This window comes from Tachyglossus aculeatus, chromosome X1 (genome assembly GCF_015852505.1).
Source record: "Tachyglossus aculeatus isolate mTacAcu1 chromosome X1, mTacAcu1.pri, whole genome shotgun sequence".
Classification (NCBI taxonomy): Eukaryota; Metazoa; Chordata; class Mammalia; order Monotremata; family Tachyglossidae; genus Tachyglossus; species Tachyglossus aculeatus.
Window position 1 is genome coordinate 84,412,704 of NC_052101.1, and position 20,603 is coordinate 84,433,306.

Below are 20,603 nucleotides of genomic sequence, written 5' to 3' on the forward strand. Positions count from 1 at the left end.
AAACCTTACACTTCCACATCACAGCTTCTCATTTAGGCTTCCCTGACAAAGCCCTCATTTCCCCTACCCACCCTCCCTTCTGTGTCAACTATGTACTTAGCTATGTACCCCTTAAGCACAGAGATACTCGCCCCAGCCCCAAGGCACTTATTTACATATTCTTATACTCCACTATTTCCCCTATCTGTAAATGTATTTTAATGTCTCTTTCCTTCCCTCCCCTCCCCTGAAGGCCGTAAGCTCCTTCCGGGCGGGGCTTGTGTCTCCCAACTCTGTTGTACTTTCCCGAGCGCGAAGTACAGTGCTCTGTACCCAGTAACCGCTCAATAAGTGCCATTCGTTGATTTGGCCAAAGTTGTAATCCTCTGGCTAATAGTGGAACCATTTATGAACTCAATCCAAATCGGAGGAGATGGGTGGATCAGTTCTTCTTAGGTCAAATAAGGGTGGTTAGGGAATGAAGACCAAACTTTCTCTCTAACCAGTGTCTCACACATGATCTCCTCACTCCTCCCATTGGGCCAGGACCTTCCACCCCCCCTTAAAGTGGGGATGGAAATCGAAGGTGGTGAGGAGCATCTTCTCAGACACAGGCTTGAGAGACAGAGAGGAATCAGTGAACAACTTTGTTTTGGACACCTACTGAGAGCAGAGCACTATAGTAGGTGTGTTGGGAATTACAAATCAGTCCTGTGGTATTTGTTGAGCAATGACTTTGTGCAGAGCACTGAATTAAGTGTTTGGAAGAAGACAGTACAGTTGGTAGGCCTCATCCCTGCCCTCGAGAAGCTAACAGTCTATTGAAAGGAAGATTGAGGCTGGAAATGGCCCTCGAGGAGTTGGCGGACTAAAGAAGGAATCAAGACAAACTACTGGTAAACAGAAAGCCCAAGTAAGGAGAGCATAAAACCTACAAACAAAAGAGCGAGCAAGGAGTCCAAGATGCAAATTCCCAAAGGTCTCAACTACAAGCTCTCTGGGTGGAACTGGGCAATCAGGAGGTGGGAAAAGCTGGCGCCTAGAATCTACCAGCTTTGACGGGACCTCTTAGGGTAGCAACAGGGCCACCCCGAGAGGGTGTGAGAGAGGTGCCATCCCTATGCAGTGGGCAAGCAGAATGGTTTATGTTTTCCCTCCCACTGACTTGTAGACAACCGGGCATTTGCTGTCTAGTGCCTGAGCAGTAGAGCAGTGGAGGGGCCCAGGCTTCAGATTTAAGGGTATAGATACGAAGCAGCATGGCCTAGTGGCAAGAGCATGGGCTTGGGAGTCAGAGGATGTGTGTTCTAATCTTGGCTCTGCCACTTGTCTGCTGTGTGACCTTGGGCAAGTCACTTCTTTGTGCCTGTTACCTCATCTGTAAAATGGGGATTAAGACTGTGAGCCCCATGTGGGACAACCTGATTACCTTGTATCTAGAACAGTGCTTGGCAAATAGTAAGCGCTTAACAAATACCATAATTATTATTATTATTTAAGTTCACAGGCAACGCAGAAATGTATCATGCCCACCTCCCAACGGGCAACATTTTAAAACTATCAAATGTTGCTGATGTTTGCTAGTAGTTGATGCCACTGATACTTGTCCATTTCTCCTTGGTATATTTGGATTGATCAGAACCAGTTTTAATTGGAGTGCATGAAAATTGGGGGCCCACAGCCAGGCCTGCCCTTAGGGTAGGGTGCACTGGGGTGATTGCCCTGGATCCTGTGCCTTAGGGGACCCCCTCTCCCCAAAAGCATCAGAGCTGGTGCAGGACCAGTGGCACCAATGGCTCATGAGCTCAGACTTCAGCGAAGCAGTTAAAGGAATGAAACTGAAGGACCATTTTCTGGAAAGTAGGCCCCACAGATCAATGGCTGATTTGTCCTGAGTCGTGTGCCACCTAGGCCTGAGACAGTCATGATAAGGCCAAGAATGCTCAGGGCTTCCTTGGGCTCCCCCCACCCCCACTGCAGCCAATCTATGATGTGCACGGCCTAGTTTCCTCCAGACCCTGTTCCTAGCCATGACCTCTCGGGAGGCATCTGTCTTTGAAGATTTCATTTGCCCGATAGCAGCCCAGATTCCCCCACTCAGGGTCACACCTGGAAAGTTTCCAGTACTCTGCCAGTCTCGGCTATGGGAGGGAGAGTCAAGCAGAGGCATACCCATTCCATTCCTAGCTTGGCCAGTGGCTAGCCAGTGGAAGGCAATCTGCTACAAGTCAAAACTCGGCTGGGCAACAGCAGCACAGGAGAGAGTCGAGGGTGGAGACTCAAGTTTACTATACGGAAGGAGGCAATGGTAAACCACTTCCGTATTTTTACCTAAAAACTCTATGGGTACACTACCAGAACAATTGCAGATAGAGAGCGGGGCGTTCTGGGAGAGATGTGTCTGTAGTGTCGCTATGGTTCGGAAACTACTCAACGGCATAAGACAAGACAAAGCCCAGATTCAGGGCTGATATTTCAGTGGAACCAACCAAAGCAGCATGGCCTAGGGGAAAGAGCACGGGCCTTGGGGTTAACGGACCTATCAGTCAGTCGTATCTATTGAGTGCTTACTGTGTGCAGAACACTGTACTGAGCACTTGGGAGAGTACAATACAACAGAGTTGGTAGACACATTCCCTGCCCACAGTGAGCTCAATCTAGAGGGACCTGGGTTCTAATTCCAGCTCCCCCACTTTTCTGCTGTGTCATCTTGGACAAGTCACTTAACTTCTCTGTGCCTTTGTAAAATGGGGATTAAGACTCTGAGCCGCATATGGGACATGGACTTTGTTCAACCTGATTAGCTTGTATCTACTCCAGTGCTTAGTACAGTGTCTGACACATAGTAAGCACTTAACAGATACCATTAAAAAAACACTGGTGGAAAGAGGCTGCCAGAAATGATTGTGATAACCTGAGAGGTCAGGTAAATGAGGGTGAACTGTACTTGAAATCTCCCTAATTTCACAAAAGTATCTGAATTCTGCCTTTTAAGCACCCCTTCTTTCTTTGTGATTCCTTTGGTATTCTGCAATTAAATTTTTGTATTCAAATATGGCTTATTTTCAAATAGAGAAGCAGCATGGCTCAGTGGAAAGAGCATGGGCTTTGGAGTCCGGGGTCATGGGTTTGAATCCCGGCTCTGCCAATTGTCAGCTGTGTGACTTTGGGCAAGTCACTTAACTTCTCTGTGCCTCAGTTCCCTCATCTGTACAATGGGGATTCATTCATTCATTCAATCGTATTTATTGGGCACTTACTGTTTGCAGAGCACTGTACTAAGCGCCTGGGAAGTACAAGTTGGCAACGTATAGAGACGGACCCTACCCAACAACGGGTTCACAGTCTAGAAGGGGGAGACAGACAACAAAACAAAACAAAATATATTAACAAAATAAAATAAATAGAATAGTAAATATGTACAAGTAAAATAGAGTAATAAATCTGTACAAACATATATACAGGTGCTGTGGGGAGGAGAAGGAGGTAGGGCGGCGGGGATGGGGTGGGGGAGAGGAAGGAGGGGGCTCAGTCTGGGAAGGCCTCCTGGAGGAGGTGAGCTCTCAGTAGGGCTTTGAAGGGAGGAAGAGAGCTAGCTTGGTGGATGTGTGCAGGGAGGGCATTCCAGGCCGGGGGTCGACGGCGGGACAGGCGAGAACGAGGCACAGCGAGGAGGTTAGTGGCAGAGGAGCGGAGGGTGCGGACTGGGCTGTAGAAGGAAAGAAGGGAGGTGAGGTAGGAGGAGGCGAGGTAATGGACAGCCTTGAAGCCGAGAGTGAGGAGTTTTTGCTTGATGCGTAGGTTGACTGGTAGCCACTGGAAATTTTTGAGGAGGGGAGTAACATGCCCAGAGTGTTTCCGCACAAAGTTGATCCAGGCAGCAGCGTGGAGTATAGATTGAAGTGGGGAGAGACAGGAGGATGGGAGATCAGAGAGGAGGCTGGTGCAGTAATCCAGTTGGGATAGGATGAGAGATTGAACCAGCAGGGTAGCAGTTTGGATGGCGAGGAAAGGACAATGTTGGCAATGTTGCGGAGGTGAGACCGACAGTTTTTGGTGATGGATTGAATGTGAGGGGATTAAGACTGTGAGCCCCCCGGGACAACCTGATCTCCTTGTAACCTCCCCAGCGCTTAGAACAGTGCTTTGCACATAGTAAGTGCTTAATAAATGCCATCATTATTATTATTATTAAATATGACTTTTGCCTAGAGAAGCAGCATGGCCTAGTGGATAGAGCGCAGCCCTGAGAATCAGAAGGACCTGAGTTCTAGTCCTGGCTCTGCCACTTGTCTGCTGTGTGGGCAAGTCACTTCACTTCTCTGTGCTTGTTACCTCATCTGTAAAATGGGGATTGAGATTCTGAGCCCCATGTGGGACAAGGGACCGTGTCTAACCTGATTTACTTGTATCCACCCCAGTGCTGAGTACAGTGCCTGGCCCCTCTTAAGCGCTTAACAAATACCATTATTATTAGTGAAGTGCATCATCATCATCCTCCCTGTCCTGTGTCAATTTCTTCTTTGACTTTCCTGCCATTCACCTCCCATATTCAGTGTCTCTGTCCAACCAGTTTTTCCTCTATTTTTCATGAATTCTCCACCTCCCCCACCCGCCTCTCTCTCCATCTTTACAACCACTACCTTGGTTCAAGCCCTCCTCATCTCCTGACTAAGCCCCCCTTTTCCTCTGCTCCCCCTCCCCATTGCCCTGACTCGCTCCCTTTGCTCTACCCCCCTCCCTGCCCCATAGCACTTGTGTATATGTGTACATATGTGTGATTATAATTCTATGTATTTTTGTTAATGATATGTATATAGCTATAATTCTATTTATAATGATGCTGCTTATACCTGTTTACTTGTTTTGATGTCTGTCTCCCCCCTTCTAGACTGTGAGCCCATTGTGGGCAGGGATTGTCTCTCTTGCTGAATTGTACTTCCCAAGCGCCTAGTACAGTACTCTGCACACAGTAAGCGCTCAATAAATATGATTGAATGAATGAATGAAGTATGGTAATTGGCTCCTTACTGATCTCCATCTTCTCCTCTCATGGTTCTATCCTGCATACAGCTGCACATGCCCTCCTTCTACAGTGCTGAGCAGAACACATCACCTCTATCCTCGAACATCTCCATTTCTTCCTACAGACAAGAAAAACCCCTGACTTTTGGCTTCAAGGCTCTCCATGGGTTTCTTCCTTTCATTCATTCCATCGTATTTATTGAGCGCTTACTGAGTGCAGAATACTGTACTAAGTGCTTGGGAGAGTACAGCAGAACAATAAACAGACCCAGTGCCTTTCTGCTTTTGTCCTGCTCCATCCCAGCTTGCATTCTTTGCTCCTTCCAACCCCACCTTCTAACTGTCCTCTCTCTTCCCCCGGCCCCCCTTTGCAACGCACAAGTAATTGCTGACACCCAGTTCTCCTGTAAAATATGGGGATTCCATCCTCTCCTCACCTGCGTGTGTGCACGAGGGCAGTTTCTTCAGACACACTGTGGTGCGATGCATCCAGATTGACTCTTCTTGCCAGGCAAATGATGTTCTAGCTAAAATGGGTTGTGAAAACATGTGTCCTGACAGAACTGGGTGTGCCCCTGTTTTTGATCATATGAATCCCCCCCCCCCCCCAACCTATTGTATAATTCAGCAAATGATGTCTCCTTGTCTCCCCCATTAGATTGTGAGCTCCTCCAGGGCAGTAACTGTCTCTTCTAATGCATGCTCCCCAAGTGTCTAGTATACAGTTCAGTACACTCTGCACATAGTAGCCACTCAAATGCTGCTACTGCTGGTGGTGACATAGGTAAGCATTATCCTGGGCCTGAAGTAATTGCAATCGGAATTATTTTCCCTCTGGATTTGATTAAATGCCATTAATCTAGTCGGTAATCAAATTATGGAGCTAATGGGATATGGTTTATTCTCAAGCAGATGCTTCTCTGCTATTTGATTAAAGCGAAGCAGATGAGGGTTTTTTTTTTCTCCGACAGGACATTTTTTTCATCTGTTTTTCTCTTGTGTGGCTGAAGGTTTAATGGAGTGAGGCACTGGCTACAGAAGCAGTTTTCAGCACAGCAGTTGCATTAAGCTAAGTGCAATTGTTTCCACCCCCAAAAGGTCTTGGGGAGGCAGGATTGCCTTGTGGAAAGAGCACAAGACTGGAAGTCAGCAGAATAAAACCAAATTCCAGCTGTGCCACTTGCCTCCCATGTGACCTTGAGCAAGTCACTTACCTTTTCTGTGCCTGCTTCCCCATCTGTGAAATGGGGATTAATCACCTGTTCTCCCTCCCCATTAAACTGTGAGCTCCAGATAGGGCATGGGAACTATGTCTCCCCCAGCACATAGCACAGTGCTTGGCACAAAGTTAGCGCTTAATAGTGCCATTCTCCCCCCCACCCCCCAAAAAAGTGCAACTTATTTACTTGCCTTCATTTAAATTTCTGAATCTCATGCTCCTATTCTCTGAGCAAAGTGGCTGGTTGGGGTCAAAGTGTTGAGTAACAAAAAGTCTTGCCAAGGGCTTTCTGTCCCTTCTAATTGTTCCTGTCCTCAGCAGTTCATCTCGTTAACACTAAGACCCCTTTATGGAGAGCTGGAGGTCCAAAGATGTCAACCCCAGTAAAGGGGAGACTATGTTGTAAGGATCTGAGAATTCCTTTTAAAGGTTAGAAATGGGTTTTTTTTTGGGGGGGGGGGGATGACACACAAAGACTTGCAGTTTAGCCCACCACCTCTAGAGAATTCATTCATTCAATCGTATTTATTGGGCGTTTACTGTGTGCAGAGCACTGTACTAAGTCGGCAACATATAGAGACGGTCCCTACCCAATGACAGGCTCACAGTCTAGAAACGGGCTCCTGGTGTAAGAACTGATTCAGGCCCCAGGGGTCTTGCTGGGCTGCCCCAGCAGTCAGATTTGCCCTCTGAACACTCTGTAAGGTAAATGGTTGGATTTCAGCCATTGGTTTATTGCTTTTTCTGAAAAGCCCATGTGTTTTAAAATTAAGTGGGGAATGTCTTTAGGAAACACAGGCTTTTCCTTTGTTGAGCAACAGATCTTAGCCTGTGAATCTTTATTCTGCAGATGTATGTATTGGTAACATTGTTCAGTTTGTCAACTTTCAAAATTTTGTGATGCAACGCTTTTTTTTTCTGTCTCTAAGGTAATTGAAGTTTATGACTTGACTAAAGTGAAGTTAAAATATTGGTAAGTTGGTTGAGAACTGATGTGTCATGAAAACTAAGCCTGTATGTCCATCTTCATTCCTCCTTCCTGATTGCCCAGTTCCTTTCCTCCTTAAGTTCCTCTTGAAATAACAGGTCCCTCCCTTCATCCCCCCCAATCATACCCCTCACCTCATCCGCATCCACCTTCCTCCTCCCGGCTCCCCTCTCTTCCCTCCCCCCCCCCCCCCCCCCGACTGAAGACTGATTCTAGGCTCTGGAACTGGCCAGGTCTCCTGAGGATCTCCAAGCCGTGAGTGACTCAGTCCACTCTGCCTCTGACTGCATTCTCCTGTTCTCTTCAGTGGGTGCTGGCTCACACTTCTCGTCCCCTGGACCTCCTCCTTGGTGAAGACACACCAAGGGCTGATGAGGGAAAACTCAGAGCTTTTGAACAAGGGCAGATCACACTCCTGTCAGCCCTCAACTCTGTGGATGAGAATCTGATCCAGAACTCACCATCCTGTTCCTTGACTGCACCCCTTCCCATTTTCTCTTCTCCTCTCCTCCCCTGGGGGCTCCTTTTGGAAGGGTGGAGCGAGCGGCCCCTGGCTACCACCAGATTGCCACTAGGAAGTGCCCAGTGATGCAGGCGTTGAAGGTGGGGTGGGGTGAGGAGGAGGTCGAAGTTGAATGTCTCCAGCATAAACACTTTCCCGTCACCTCTGCAGCCAAATCCCTAATCCTGAGCTACCGTACCCTGCTCCTGGACTGCCTTTATTCTAAGCGACCCTGGCCCTGTTTACCTTCTACTCTTCAGCTCCAAAGTCTTCCACCACCCTTTCTCCTCTTCCCAGTCTCCTTCCTAAGAGTTCTTCCTTGCCCCTTGCCTCTTCCTGAAAAGAACTGGGTCCCTACAGTAACACAGCCAACTCTAGCCTGGGTTCCATTCCCTAGTGGACACCCCCTCCCCCTTATTTAAGAAAGAAAATAATAATGATCACCCTACTCATTGCTAAGTTCCAGGCATGAATCAGTGAACTCCAGATGGGGTGGGGAGAGGGAGGAGGAAAGAGCTACTCTGTCCCATCCCTTCCTTCCCCTCCACCCAAAATCTCTGACTCACTGCTGTTGCTGGGGCTGGGACTACATGGTTCTGCACAACTACTGCAGGTGGGGGTGGTTTCCATCTCAAGTGGAGGGAGTAGAAGAGGAGCAGGTTCCTCCTTCTCTTCGCCCTTTGTTCTCCCCTGTCCAATGTTGACTGGCTCCCTACAGTTGCTCGGGAATAGGGACATTTGGCTTGGGACCCTGGACTATGTAGTGAGTGAGACAACTCTATGGGAAGAGCTGAGGGCCGGCAATTAGGTCGGATACAGTCCCTGTCCCACATGGGGCTCACGGTCTTAAGTAGGAGGGAGAACAGATATTGAATCCCCTTTTGGAAACTGAGGAAGCTAAGTGACTTGCCCAGGGTCACACAGCAAGCTGTTGGCAGTGTCAGGATTAGAACCCAGGTCCTCTGATTCCCAGGCCCATGCTCTTTCCACTAGGCCACACTGCTTTGGTGCTGTTGAATCTTGAGGGCCTCATGACAGCCAGGTCCCAACCAAGCTATTTCTCCCTTCCAGCCAACCTCCACTGTTTCAGATTGTCCCCTTGAGTTTAGTCCAACAATGAAAAACCGTACTCTCTGCCTCTTTTGGGATGGAGCAGCTGGATAAAACAAAGCCCCAACCAACTAGCCATGGTTCACCCGGGTTTTCACACACCACGATTTGGGCCCTGTTGAAGCTGACGTTCCAATAGGCGGGGACCAAGTTTCCCTTTGTTCCGATCGGTGCTTAGTGTGCCGTTAGCACTCAGCAAATGTTAGAAGACTGATTCTGGGAACTTAGCCTCTTTCCCGCCTAGAGAACCCCATGAATTGTTGGATGTTTCATCCTGAGTCCTGCAGCTTTGTCTTCCTGGGAGAGTTCTTCAATAATTTAAATAATGATTCATCCCTGGGACATAGCCCAGTCTTTGCTAACTAATCGGAGTGCATTTTGCTTCTTTTACAGTGGCGTCCATTTTAACTCTCAGGCTATAGCTCCAACCATAGAACAGATCGACCAGTCCTTTGGAGCTACCCATCCAGGAGGTAAGCAGTCAACACACTTAGTCAAAGGGACATATTCCATATGAGCAAATGTAGCAGTAGTAGTAATATAGTAATAGTAGTAGTAGCATATAGTGAGCACCTACTTGGTACGCAGCAATGTTTTAGGCGCTTGGGATGTACAGAACAACGGAGAGACTTTCCCTGCCCACATGGAGCTTACACTCTAATGGGAAGCTCGTACTGTGGCTGTTTGCTAATGTCCCTTTATGATATGTTTGCATCCAGAAGATAAATTCTGGAAGTTGAAGACCAAGTCATTACCAGTGATGACACACTAGGTTTAGGGTATCATCTGAAGTGATGATGATGATGGAGTCTCCCGTCGGGAATCCCGAAAGAACCTCGGTCCTGAAGCTCTAGGATCTCCATAAAAGAGTTGATTGTTGCATTAGTGGTTTGCCCGGTGCCACTCTCGCTCGCTCTTTTTCTTGCCAGTCATTTTCCCGCTGGGCACGGGAGCGGCGGTTCACTGCAGCATGCAGGCAAAGGCATTTTTTGTGCAGAACCCATTTACAGTGCAACGTCACTTTCCTAGCTCTTGCTGTCTTCGCTGTCCATGTCAGCCAGCTATCTTCCAGGCTTTCCCCTGGGCCCGTCCACCTTGCAGAATGCCCTCAGTGGTTGTTTGGTCAGAAACCTTCACAGCTAATGGCAGAACCCCAGCAGACCGAATGGGAACTGGAGCCCAGTTGTCCTGATTCCCGAAGCCGTGCTCTTTCCACTGGACCAACAGCCGGGCTCTATAGCAGTAGCTTCCTATTTGGCTTTTCCCCAGTTATTCTTTGAGCAGACTTTCTTTTAGCAGTGTGCTCTTCTTTTCATTAAATTGGTATCTAGTGGAATAGCAATACTATGTACAGGGGCCTGAGGAGCCCAGTTGCTGGGGATTTGATTATCACTATTTTGGACTCAGAGCAGGCTAATGGCACAGAAGACTAATAACTTTACCAGGGCAGAGTTAGCTCATTCACAGATGCTATTTAACTTCCTGTAATCCTTTTTTTTTTCTTTTTTCCCCCACCACCAGTGTACAACTCAGCTGAACAACTTTTCCACCTCAACTTCAGAGGATTATCCTTTTCTTTTCAGTTAGACTCATGGGCTGAGGCTCCAAAATATGAGGTCAGCAAGCTTGTCTCTAGTTCATGCTGCTTCTAAAAATGTATGGACAGCATTCATCTCTGTCAGTCGGACTGCAGAATGTTTGTTGGTTTAAAAATGTTCAGGAAATGGGAAAGGTGACTTTAGAATATCTGTGTGGGAAAGGAGGCAATGAGCTTGTGTGTTTGCTCCTGATAATCACTTGATGGGTCGCTCCCTTGATCATTTATTGTGAAACTGCCCAGAACCCTTGATAATACATTTAATCTCATGTTAAATACAGTTGTACAACTCTTTCCTTATTTGGACAATGGTAACATGTGAGAATGCCAATCCTGATGAAGACTATGGTAAACTGGGGCAAAGCGAACTAAGCAATGTCCACATTTTTAAGCTCAAATGGCTTGATTGCCTGACTCTGCTGTCTGCCCCAGGGGAAAATGTACTTGCAGCGATGCATGTATGAGAACCTCATTTGTGTGGTTGACTCATAGATGGGGCATGTGATTTTTGTATTCCCAGCCTAATTTTGCCCATGGCCTAGCTTCTCTACAAATTCCCCATGGAGCAACTGTGAAGCGTATGTACATCTATAATGGAAACAGCTTGCAAGATACCAGGTAAAAAAAGGAAGACTGGGCAGGAAGAGATATAGAACCCATTACAGGCTGAAACTGGGTTCCAGGTTCATTATTTACTCAGTCTTGGCAGAAGAAACCAAGTGGCTCAAGTGGGGAGGCTGGTGGGTGCAGAAAGAGGGGAGGTTCTGTTTTCTTTTGCAGTAAGAGGACAATTTTTAATTTTCTTTGTTGTTGTTGGGAGGAAGGGAGGGAAAGGTGGGTTCCCAGGAAATATGTTAGTTGTGGTGTTGGTATGTGTTCAGTGCTATGTGCCAAACGTCATACTTAGCACTGGAGTAGGTACAAGGTATTCATGTCAGACCCAGTCCTTGAACCAACCAGGGTTCAAAGGCTAAGTATGAGGGAGAACAGGTATTGAATCCCCATTTGACAGATGAGGAAACTGGGACAGAGAGAAGTTAAGTGACTTGCCCAGGGTCAGACAGCAGGCAAGTGGCAAAGCTGGGAGTAGAACCTAGGAAATGTTGAAAGAGTCACAGAAAAAAATGGCCTGTTAAGCTTTTCACCTCATGGAGTGGGCCTTTTTTCCTCATTTATTTAAAAATACTGTAGATGGAGCCAGTTAGTGGATGTTTTCAATGTTTAATGAAAAGCTTTTCAAACGGCAGTTCCTGGTGGCGAGTGATGTGGTTTTCAAAACTGCAGTACCCTGATGTACCTGTAGAGGACAGTCTTTCCTAACTTCCCTGTTTCCTGACTGATAAAATTCACCAGCAGTTTTGTTTTTCCTGACTCATGCTTTGATCTAAACCCAATGTCTCCCCTTCCTTCATTATCATCTCCATGAATTGTCCTAGGATGTGGCAAGCCCTACCCTAAGGCAGGAGAATGTACAGTGAAAATTAGTGAACTTCATTCCTGTGGTTGAATAGGTCAAAATTCAAATGAAGGGATGGACACACAGACTCTCTCCCTCTCCCAACTCAAAAAACCCAATATGCAGAGTGATAACAGCACAGTAAGGAATCTCAAAACAATTCAAGCAATCAGTAGCCTTCCTCTGGTCAGTTTCCTGCCAGGACCTCAAAGGGTTCACATTTTTTCTAAATGGCTTTAGAGGGTGATTCATTTTCAGGCTTTTTGCAGTTGGGCTCAGTCATTTTCCCTCCCAGTTGACAGCCTGAAGTGGGAGAGCTGGGTCTCAGACCTAACAGCTCTCTCCCTCCCTCATCTCCAGTGTTGGGGCAGGGGGAACCTCAAGACCAGAGTGGCCAGCTCCTCTTCCGCAACCGCCCTCTCAAATTCAGATTGCCTAGTTTTAGTTTTCCTATACTGAAGGGGCATCTGAATTGTGTGCGTGGTATGCCTCCTGGTTGGGTCCTGCTTCTTCAAATTCTAGAACCCCAAGTCTCCCAGTTAACCTAAAATCATTCTGGTCTGGAGTCTGTGAGTGTCGGTAACTTTTTCTAAAGAAAAAATGTGTCATACAGTCTGGTTCAACTCCCCCAACTTCTCAGGGCACCCGGAATGCCTCTCACCTGCTTCCTGGGGAATGTGTATGCAGAGAGCATTGATGTCTTGCGAGATGGAACTGGACCCTCGGGTTTGCGGCTCCGCTTGCTCACTGCAGGTAAAACCACCGGGCCGGGTGGGGGTGAAACTAGGGTAGCTCATCTTTGGGTTCTTGTTCTTTGCTCGGGAATCAATCAATCAATCAATTGCATTTATTGAGCGCTTACTGTGTGCAGAGCACTGTACTAAGCGCTTGGGAAGTACAAGTTGGCAACATATAGAGTCAGTCCCTACCCAACAGTGGGCTCACAGTCTAAAAGGGGGAGACAGAGAACAAAACCAAACATACTAACAAAATAAAATAAATAGAATAGATATGTACAAGTAAAATAAATAGAGTAATAAATATGTACAAACATATATACAGGTGCTGTGGGGAAGGGAAGGAGGTAAGATTGGGGGGATGGAGGGGGGAGGAGGGGGAGAGGAAGGAAGGGGCTCAGTCTGGGAAGGCCTCCTGGAGGAGGTGAGCTCTCAGTAGGGCTTTGAAGGGAGGAAGAGAGCTAGCTTGGCGGATGGGCAGAGGTTGGGCATTCCAGGCCTGGGGGATGACGTGGGCCGGGGGTCGATGGCGGGACAGGCGAGAACGAGGTACGGTGAGGAGATTAGCGGCAGAGGAGCGGAGGGTGCGGGGTGGGCTGTAGAAGGAGAGAAGGGAGGTGAGGTAGGAGGGGGCAAGGTGATGGAGAGCCTTGAAGCCGAGGGTGAGGAGTTTCTGCCTGATGCACAGATTGATTGGTAGCCACTGGAGATTTTTGAGGAGGGGAGTAACATGCCCAGACTGTTTCTGGACAAAGACAGTCCGGGCAGCAGCATGAAGTATGGATTGAAGTGGGGAGAGACACAAGGATGGGAGATCAGAGAGAAGGCTGATGAAGTAGTCCAGACAGTATAGGATGAGAGCTTGAATGAGCAGGGTAGCGGTATGGATGGAGAGGGAAGATATAAAGAATTCTTACCTCATTTTCTGCTGATGTGCAGAGGGTTCCCCGGGTTGGGTGAACCAGCAGCGCTACAGGAATTTACAGCCTTCACAAGACAGTCCGGAACAACAGTATCTGCCGATACACAAAGTGATTTTTTGTATGTTTGTGACTTTGTCTAGGGCAGTGAGGGAGGGCTGGTTTAGAAAGGACCTGGGTTCTAATTCCTACTCTGCCGTTTTTCTGCTTGGTGACCTTGGGTAGGTCACTTCTCTGTGCCTCAGTTACCTCATCTGTAAAATGGGGATGAAAACTATGGAAACTGTGAGCCCATGTGAGACGTAGACTGTGTTCAACCTGATTGTATTGTATCTACCTCAGTGCTTAGTACAGTGCCCAGCATAGTAAGCACTTAACAAATACTATAAAAAAAAAAGTGAAGTGATCTGGGCTGAGATGCATGGGATCAACATTCCTTGCGTAGAATCTTAATATGGTGTAGAATTGGCTTCCTAGAAGAGTCTGGAAGAGAACAGTCTTCAGGGAGGAGGACAGGTGCCTCTCTTCAATTTGTGTATGATGGGCTTTTGTCACTTAAAAGACTCAACCAATATAAAGTCTCCTTCCTCATCCAGTATTAGTCATTTTTAAGCTGCTCAATATGAAGTGGCTAGCTATTCTAATCGATTGGTATTTAGTGAGAACTGTGTTCAGAGCACTGACCTATGCGCTAGGGAAAGCACAGTAAGGTAAGTAGACCCGTGCTCTCCTGGTCTCACGCTCTGAAGTTCTCTTGATCTTCCCACCCTCCCCCTTCCATTCTGTTTCAAAATTCATATCAATGACATCGATGACTGTAATTCTTCATTTTGGGAAATGAGAAAGTGCTTTCTTGATCTGTACTTGACTGAAGTGAATCATGTTGATAATAATAATAATAGTAGTAGTACTTGCTGAGCGGTTACTGTGTATCAAGCACTGTTCTAAGAGCTGGGGAAGATACAGGATAATCAGGTTGGACATAGTCCCTGTCCCATAGTCTACATAGGAGGAAGTAGGATTTAATCCCCATTTTACAGATGAGGTAACTGAGGTACAGAGAAGTGAAGTGACTTGCCCAAAGTCACACACCAGACCAGTGGCAGATTCGGGATTAGAATCTAGGTCCTCTGACTCCCAGACATAGTTGCTTTCCACTAGGCCACATTGCTTGCCACTAAGGTCTCCACTTTGCCACCTGAAGAATGAGATGGAAGGTTCCGTCAGCTGGCCTTGGCAATTATTTTAAGAGGATCAAATGCAAAGAGGCTATGTGATTGAGGGATTCTGAGAGTTTTGTTTTGTTTTTCCCTCTTCAGGCTGTGGCCCAGGTGTGTTGGCTGATGCCAAGATGCGGGTATTTGAGCGCTGTGTGTACTTTGGTGATTCATGCCAAGATGTTCTGAGCACTTTGGGATCGCCACACAAAGTCTTCTACAAATCAGAAGACAAGGTGGGAAAACACATTTGTGAGACAGAAAATTGTCCACCTTTAACACCAAGGTGTCTCTCTCTTTTTTTTTTTTTCAATTAAGCAGCTTTCAATTATGCTTGAAAAACTGTCTCCATTTGATAGCTGGTGGAGATATTGCATGTGTGTTTCTAAGGTCATTGAAATCCTCAGATTGGCATTGGTGTGATGCTTTGCTGCTTCCTCCTCTTTGTTCTCTCCCTCCCCTCCATCCAGAGAGAAGGCAGATTTCCGATGAGCAAGTAACCTTCTGTTTGCCTATAGTCAGCATTTCTGTGCTGGCTGCTCACTGCCAGTAAAGAACCCAAAATCACAATATCGGATAAAGGTGCTCTATATTGTCATCTCCAGAAGTGGCTGGCCCTCGAGATTTGGTGTTCAAACAAAATTGCTTCCCAGAATTGTAGCTTTGAGGAACATAGTTCCAAAATGGGGGATGTTTTTTTTTGACCTGTTCCTGGGTGGGGACTGTATTGTAATTAGCATTGTAAGAACTGACCTGATAAAAGATGAATTTGGATTTTTTTTTTTTTTTGCAGATGAAGATTCATTCTCCTTCCCCTCATAAGCAGGTTCCATCCAAGTGCAACGACTACTTCTTTAACTACTTCACACTCGGAGTGGTAAGTGGTGGGCATTCTCCTCAAAGTACGTATAGATTTCCCAACTAAAGACCTAGCCATAACCTTTGGAAAATGTCCCACATTTCAGCTTTATGGTCTCATGCTTGCTGGGAAGAAGAGAGAGAGAGTGTGTGTGTGTGTGTGTGTGTGTGTGTGTGTGTGTGTGTGTGTGTGTGTGAGAGAGAGAGAGAGAGAGAGAGAGATCGGGGGTAGAGAATTTTCAGGTGCCTTATTGTTGGATGGGGAAAGAGGCATCCATTACTTTGCCTCCTTCAAAAGCCGCTAGGGAGAGAAGTAGAAGGGTTAATCTTCGGTCCCGTGCCTCCCATGACTTCTCCTAAGGCATGCCAGCCATGGAAACTAGTTGGAATTCATCAGAATCCGACTGTCTGTGGGGTGTCTGCTTCATCTAATGCATGCGCACATACCAGCAGCACTTTGGCACTTATATGGACTTGGTGCTTCTGAAGTGTGAGAAAAAGTGACAGGGGAAAGATGGTCGAAAGAGGCATGGGGGGAAAAAGAATGTGCTAGGAGTTTTGGGTGGCAGGTAAGAGGCTAGAGGAGTAGGCTGAGCTTCTTGGCCCAGTGGAGATATGGGAGTTGGGCAGGTAATGTGGCCAGGCTGCATTAGATTTCAGGGAAAAGTGCCTTATGAGCCTCACCACCACAGTGCTGTTCTCACTGTACAGGGTCTAAAATCCACATTGAGAAAATACTGTCTCTTAAGCAAATGGAACTAGAGAGACTTGATCATACACTTGATCTCAGGGGCAGCAGGCCTGGGCCTGTCTGTGTTGCTCTGCCTGATACTGTAGACATTACAGTACTCTCAGGCCTGGCTGTTACTCCCTGCATATGCACATGCGGCACAGAAAACCTTCCTTTAGAAATTCCTTAGAGTTTGGAGGTTTCAGGGAGGTGATCCTAACCTTCATATTGCATGGCCAGGCTGACCTCGGCAAAGTGCACGTGACTGTCATTGAGACAATTGAGTTCCATCTCAGTGATTTCAAGCTTCTGTTTTCTCCACTAGGATATTCTTTTTGATGCAGTTACCCACAAAGTGAAGAAATTTGTCCTACATACAAATTACCCTGGGCATTATAACTTCAACATGTGAGTACAACCTCTCTCGCCCCTTAGAGCTGCTCCTTACAGAAGGGCTCTGGGTTTGACTTCAGTAGACACCAAATCAATTCTTCTGGGGTTACTGCACCACAGTTCCACCTTTTCTGGCTGGCAGAGTCATTCCATTGTAGCGGTCCTGAGACAGATAAAACATTCCCTGGATTTGCAATGGTGTAGATGGTGTCCTGCCTTTGTAGCCCTGACTCCAAATCAGGCCTGCCCCAAAACTCTGTATGGTTGCCACTTTGCAAAGCAGAAGCTCCTGGAGCATGGGGTTGGGTGCTAGTAGCCATCACCACTTGACTTAGAAGTAAGAAGGGGCTCATACAGACAGTGGGTCCCCAAGGCATGATACCATTGCAAGGCAAACAGATGGAGTTTGTGCAGTTAGCTCAGTGGGGATTCAGTGTTGGGAGTCCTCCCCTCACCTGTGGAATGGGCAGGGCGGGAGAGAGGAGGTGCCGCTAACCCAGATGGCCGTGGCCACCACTTTCTGATGGTGTGCCTAGGTAGCCTGATAGGACTGGACTCCACAAGGCAGGCTAATGTAGCCCCCCCACGAGGCGCCCCATGCTTCCCTTTTCCCCCTTCTAGGGGCATTGAGGTTGGGGACCATCAGTTCCCCAGGAGAGTGGGGCTCCCTGCACCCAGCATAACCATCTTACGGGCAGCAGGTGGGGTGGGGACAGGACTGCCCTCAGTCCACCCCAACTGCATTGCACTTCCTGGCCCAGGAAAACACCGCGCCCAGGGTGTGTGGTGTATTGGCAGCCACCCACCTGATCCATCCTGAAACACGGGCCAAGGAGTCCAACACGTGCACGAGTCAGGGGTTTGCACCAAAGCCAAACCCGTGGCGCACCGAAGACGAGTGCTGGCACACGCCGGCTAAGGTGGGATCCCGTGCGGGGACACTGGGGACTCTGTCGCTCGTCGGTGTCCCACCCCAAGAGCACACCACCAGCCCGTCTTGCCCACCCCCTTGGGGAGGTGGAGCATGAGCGCACGTGCCCAAACCTGAAAGATGGTGAACCTTGCCTGGGCAGGGCGAAGCCAGAGGAAACTCTGGTGGAGGTCCATAGACGTCCTGACTTGCAAATCGGTCATCCAACCTGGGTATATAGGGGGCGAAAGACTAATTGAACCATCTAGTAGCTGTTTCCCTCCGAAGTTTCCCTCAGGATAGCTGGCACTCGACCCCCCTCCTTTTCCACACGCAGATTTATCTGGTAAAGCGAATCATTAGAGATCTTGGGGCTGAAACAGTCCCGATCTATTCTCAAACCTTAAATGGGTAAGAAACCTGGCTCGCTGGCATGGAGCTGGGCGGGTAACGCGAGCGCCCGGTGGGCTGCTTCTGGTAAGCAGATCCGGTGCTGTGGGATGAACCGAACGTCGGGTTCGGGCGCCCAATGCTGACACTCATCAGCCCCCGGAAAAGGCGTTGGTTGATCTAGACAGCAGGACGGCGGCCGTGGAAGTCAGAATCCGTTCAGGAGCATGTAGCACCTCACCTGCCTAATCAGCTAACCGCAAAGATGGCCATCGCCGGCTGTTGGGAAGATCTCGGCCTCTGGGTCTTTTGGCTCCGGGGCCGCACCCAGGGAGAAACTAGGTTGCGATGAATACGAGGGCTGTTGCAGTGTGCCCTGAAGCTTAGGTCGTGGGCACGGGTGGAGCAGGTGCAGGTCTTGGTAGTAGCAGATATTCAGATGAGAGGTGTGAAGGCCAAAGTGGAGATGGGTTCCATGAAGAGTGGTTGGGCACAGGTCAGCCGGTCCTGAGAGAGGGGCGAGTGCTTTTCCGTTGTCCTTGGCCAACGTGAAGGGAGTCGAGTTCAGATCGGCGGAAACGGGTGCCACGAGGTGTCCCGTGCAGTAATACGACTTACCCCGAAGAAGCTGGTGGGAGCATCGGGGAGAGTTCTCCCTTCTTTGCGAAGGGTAGGGTGCCCCAGAAGTAGTTCCCTCTCCTCCCCCTGAGAGAAGGGCCCCATGCCTTGGAAAGCGTCACAATTCAGGTGGCGTCACACCGGGCCGAACCCCTATCCATCTTGGGCTCCAGAAGACCTTTGAGCTGACTCCAAGTTTGTCTTGAAGCAAAATGATGTCTCTCCTCTAGGGTATGCCTCTCCTTTTGGGGATGTGAATAAACTTGCTTTTCATCTGTCACACCATTTTAACATCCTAAGCTCACAATTATAAATCTTGGGCCTCCATATCCTCAAAGTAAATGGGACTGAGCCGCATCAGTTTTTTTCTCTTGCCCTCTTTATTTTTGGGGTATGTCTCCCCCAGAATGAGACAGGATTTTTAGTTCTTAACCCCTCTTGGGAAATACTAAGCCAAACTCTTCGAGCAAAATTCTTTGGATAGATCTAATTCTATCTATAGGCTTATAAAAAAGGAAACACCCCTCTCCTCCCCTTTCCCAAAACAGTCCTTAAGCGAGCATCGATGCCATTCGGGCATTGCTTTTTAGCTTTGTGGCTCTTCTCAAGCTAATAAGCTGCCTGAGGAATGCCGGGTGCTCTGGTTGCTGTAGGAGGACACCACGCTTAGTGGTTCTGGGAGACTTCAGTCAGTAAGGTAGACGCTCCCTCTTGGGACTCTGCTTCTGTTGCCTGAGTTGCCCAGCTCTTCACCATGTGGATCTTCTTTCCCCAGTTACCACCGTTGTGAGTTCAAGATTCCACTTGCCACTAAGAGAGGTAAGCAGCGCTCCCTGCTTCAGGAGGTGTTTAGCAGCATAAATGGGGAAGGTGCTTGAGGGCCATCACATACACCATTGACCAGGTTCAAATATTGAGGGTCACGCCTTGAAGGCCCAGGTAGTTTCATGACAGAGAGAGGAAAATGACAGTTTGCCTTCCTAGCCATTGCAGTGATGGGCTTTTCCCCTTTATCCTGAGAGGTCTGTGTCTGGGGTTTTTCCATCACTTATGGCAGCTCGTGGATCTGACTGTAGGGATCGATCCAGTAAGGACTGATATTTTAAGATAAATCGAACTTGGTTTGTCCTTGATCCGTTTGAATGGATGTCAGAAAAGCATAGTTTAAAATGAAGTCCAGAGAATGGGTGACAGATTTTAAGGGGATCAGCTGCCACTTAAGACCTTTAGCATCCGGAGCATGCAGGAAAAGACAGTTCCCCCATCCCCAATTCCCTTCCTCTCCTGAGGTGGTTACAGCTCAAGCTGTTACATAAGGGAAGACATTTCCCCTAATAGTGGATAAAGTACCTAGCGGTATCCAAAATCAACACTCAATCACACACACACACACACTCTCTCTCTCTCTCTCACTCACTCACTCACTCACTCACTCTTCCCTGTCCCCGACAACAGTTGGCTCTCCCAAGTGTGGATAGAAAATGGAGTTTGTCTTGTGAGTTTACTTATATTTCTTTGGGAGCCCCGTTCCTCTGAACCATTGAAATTGGGCAGCTCTGTCCTGGGTGGGGAACGTGGGCTTGCCGATAAACGAAAAGTGGTATGTCTTATCCCAGCTCTTACTAAAGCACGCCTGTGGAAGGGAGGTTTGTACAGCATGATCCTTGGAAGTATTTCTTTACTGTGTCCCTGACTTGTGAATTTTGAAAACCAATGTGTAGATGCAACTTCCCAATGGTCTGACTGTGTTGTCTTCTCAGAAAGTGCTGAATCTCAGACCGAAACCTGCACAACTTACAGCAAGGTGAGAGCATTTCAGACACAAGGAAGGCGAGCGGAGGGCCTGAATCGGGGGCTCCTGGAGAGCAGTGGGGCTCAGCAGTATTCCCACCATCCAGTTGGTGGTCCCTGAGTAGCCTTTCCCCTCTGGCCCTCTCCCAAGGCAACGTGGTTG

The 20,603-nt window shown here is 48.0% G+C and overlaps 1 protein-coding gene and 1 non-coding gene across 5 annotated transcripts in view; both read left to right on the top strand.

Annotated features, from left to right (window-relative positions):
- CX1H16orf70 (chromosome X1 C16orf70 homolog) overlaps nucleotides 1-20,603 on the top strand; it is a 40,201-nt gene that overhangs the window by 13,401 nt on the left and 6,197 nt on the right. The window contains exons 4-13 of one of the 4 annotated variants that reach the window (XM_038740123.1): nucleotides 7,153-7,196; nucleotides 9,217-9,296; nucleotides 10,345-10,439; nucleotides 10,941-11,038; nucleotides 12,517-12,629; nucleotides 14,853-14,986; nucleotides 15,544-15,627; nucleotides 16,664-16,746; nucleotides 19,425-19,468; nucleotides 20,410-20,453. In XM_038740123.1, coding sequence (XP_038596051.1) covers nucleotides 7,153-7,196; nucleotides 9,217-9,296; nucleotides 10,345-10,439; nucleotides 10,941-11,038; nucleotides 12,517-12,629; nucleotides 14,853-14,986; nucleotides 15,544-15,627; nucleotides 16,664-16,746; nucleotides 19,425-19,468; nucleotides 20,410-20,453 — 819 coding nt within the window. Of the gene's footprint in view, nucleotides 1-7,152; nucleotides 7,197-9,216; nucleotides 9,297-10,344; nucleotides 10,440-10,940; nucleotides 11,039-12,516; nucleotides 12,630-14,852; nucleotides 14,987-15,543; nucleotides 15,628-16,663; nucleotides 16,747-19,424; nucleotides 19,469-20,370; nucleotides 20,454-20,603 lie in introns of all 4 variants that reach the window. The other 3 variants (XM_038740122.1, XM_038740125.1, XM_038740124.1) reach the window with 3 other exon arrangements.
- LOC119920489 lies at nucleotides 2,071-2,208 on the top strand. The gene has a single exon (XR_005448231.1). It is a non-coding gene; the product is annotated as a small nucleolar RNA SNORA7 (small nucleolar RNA).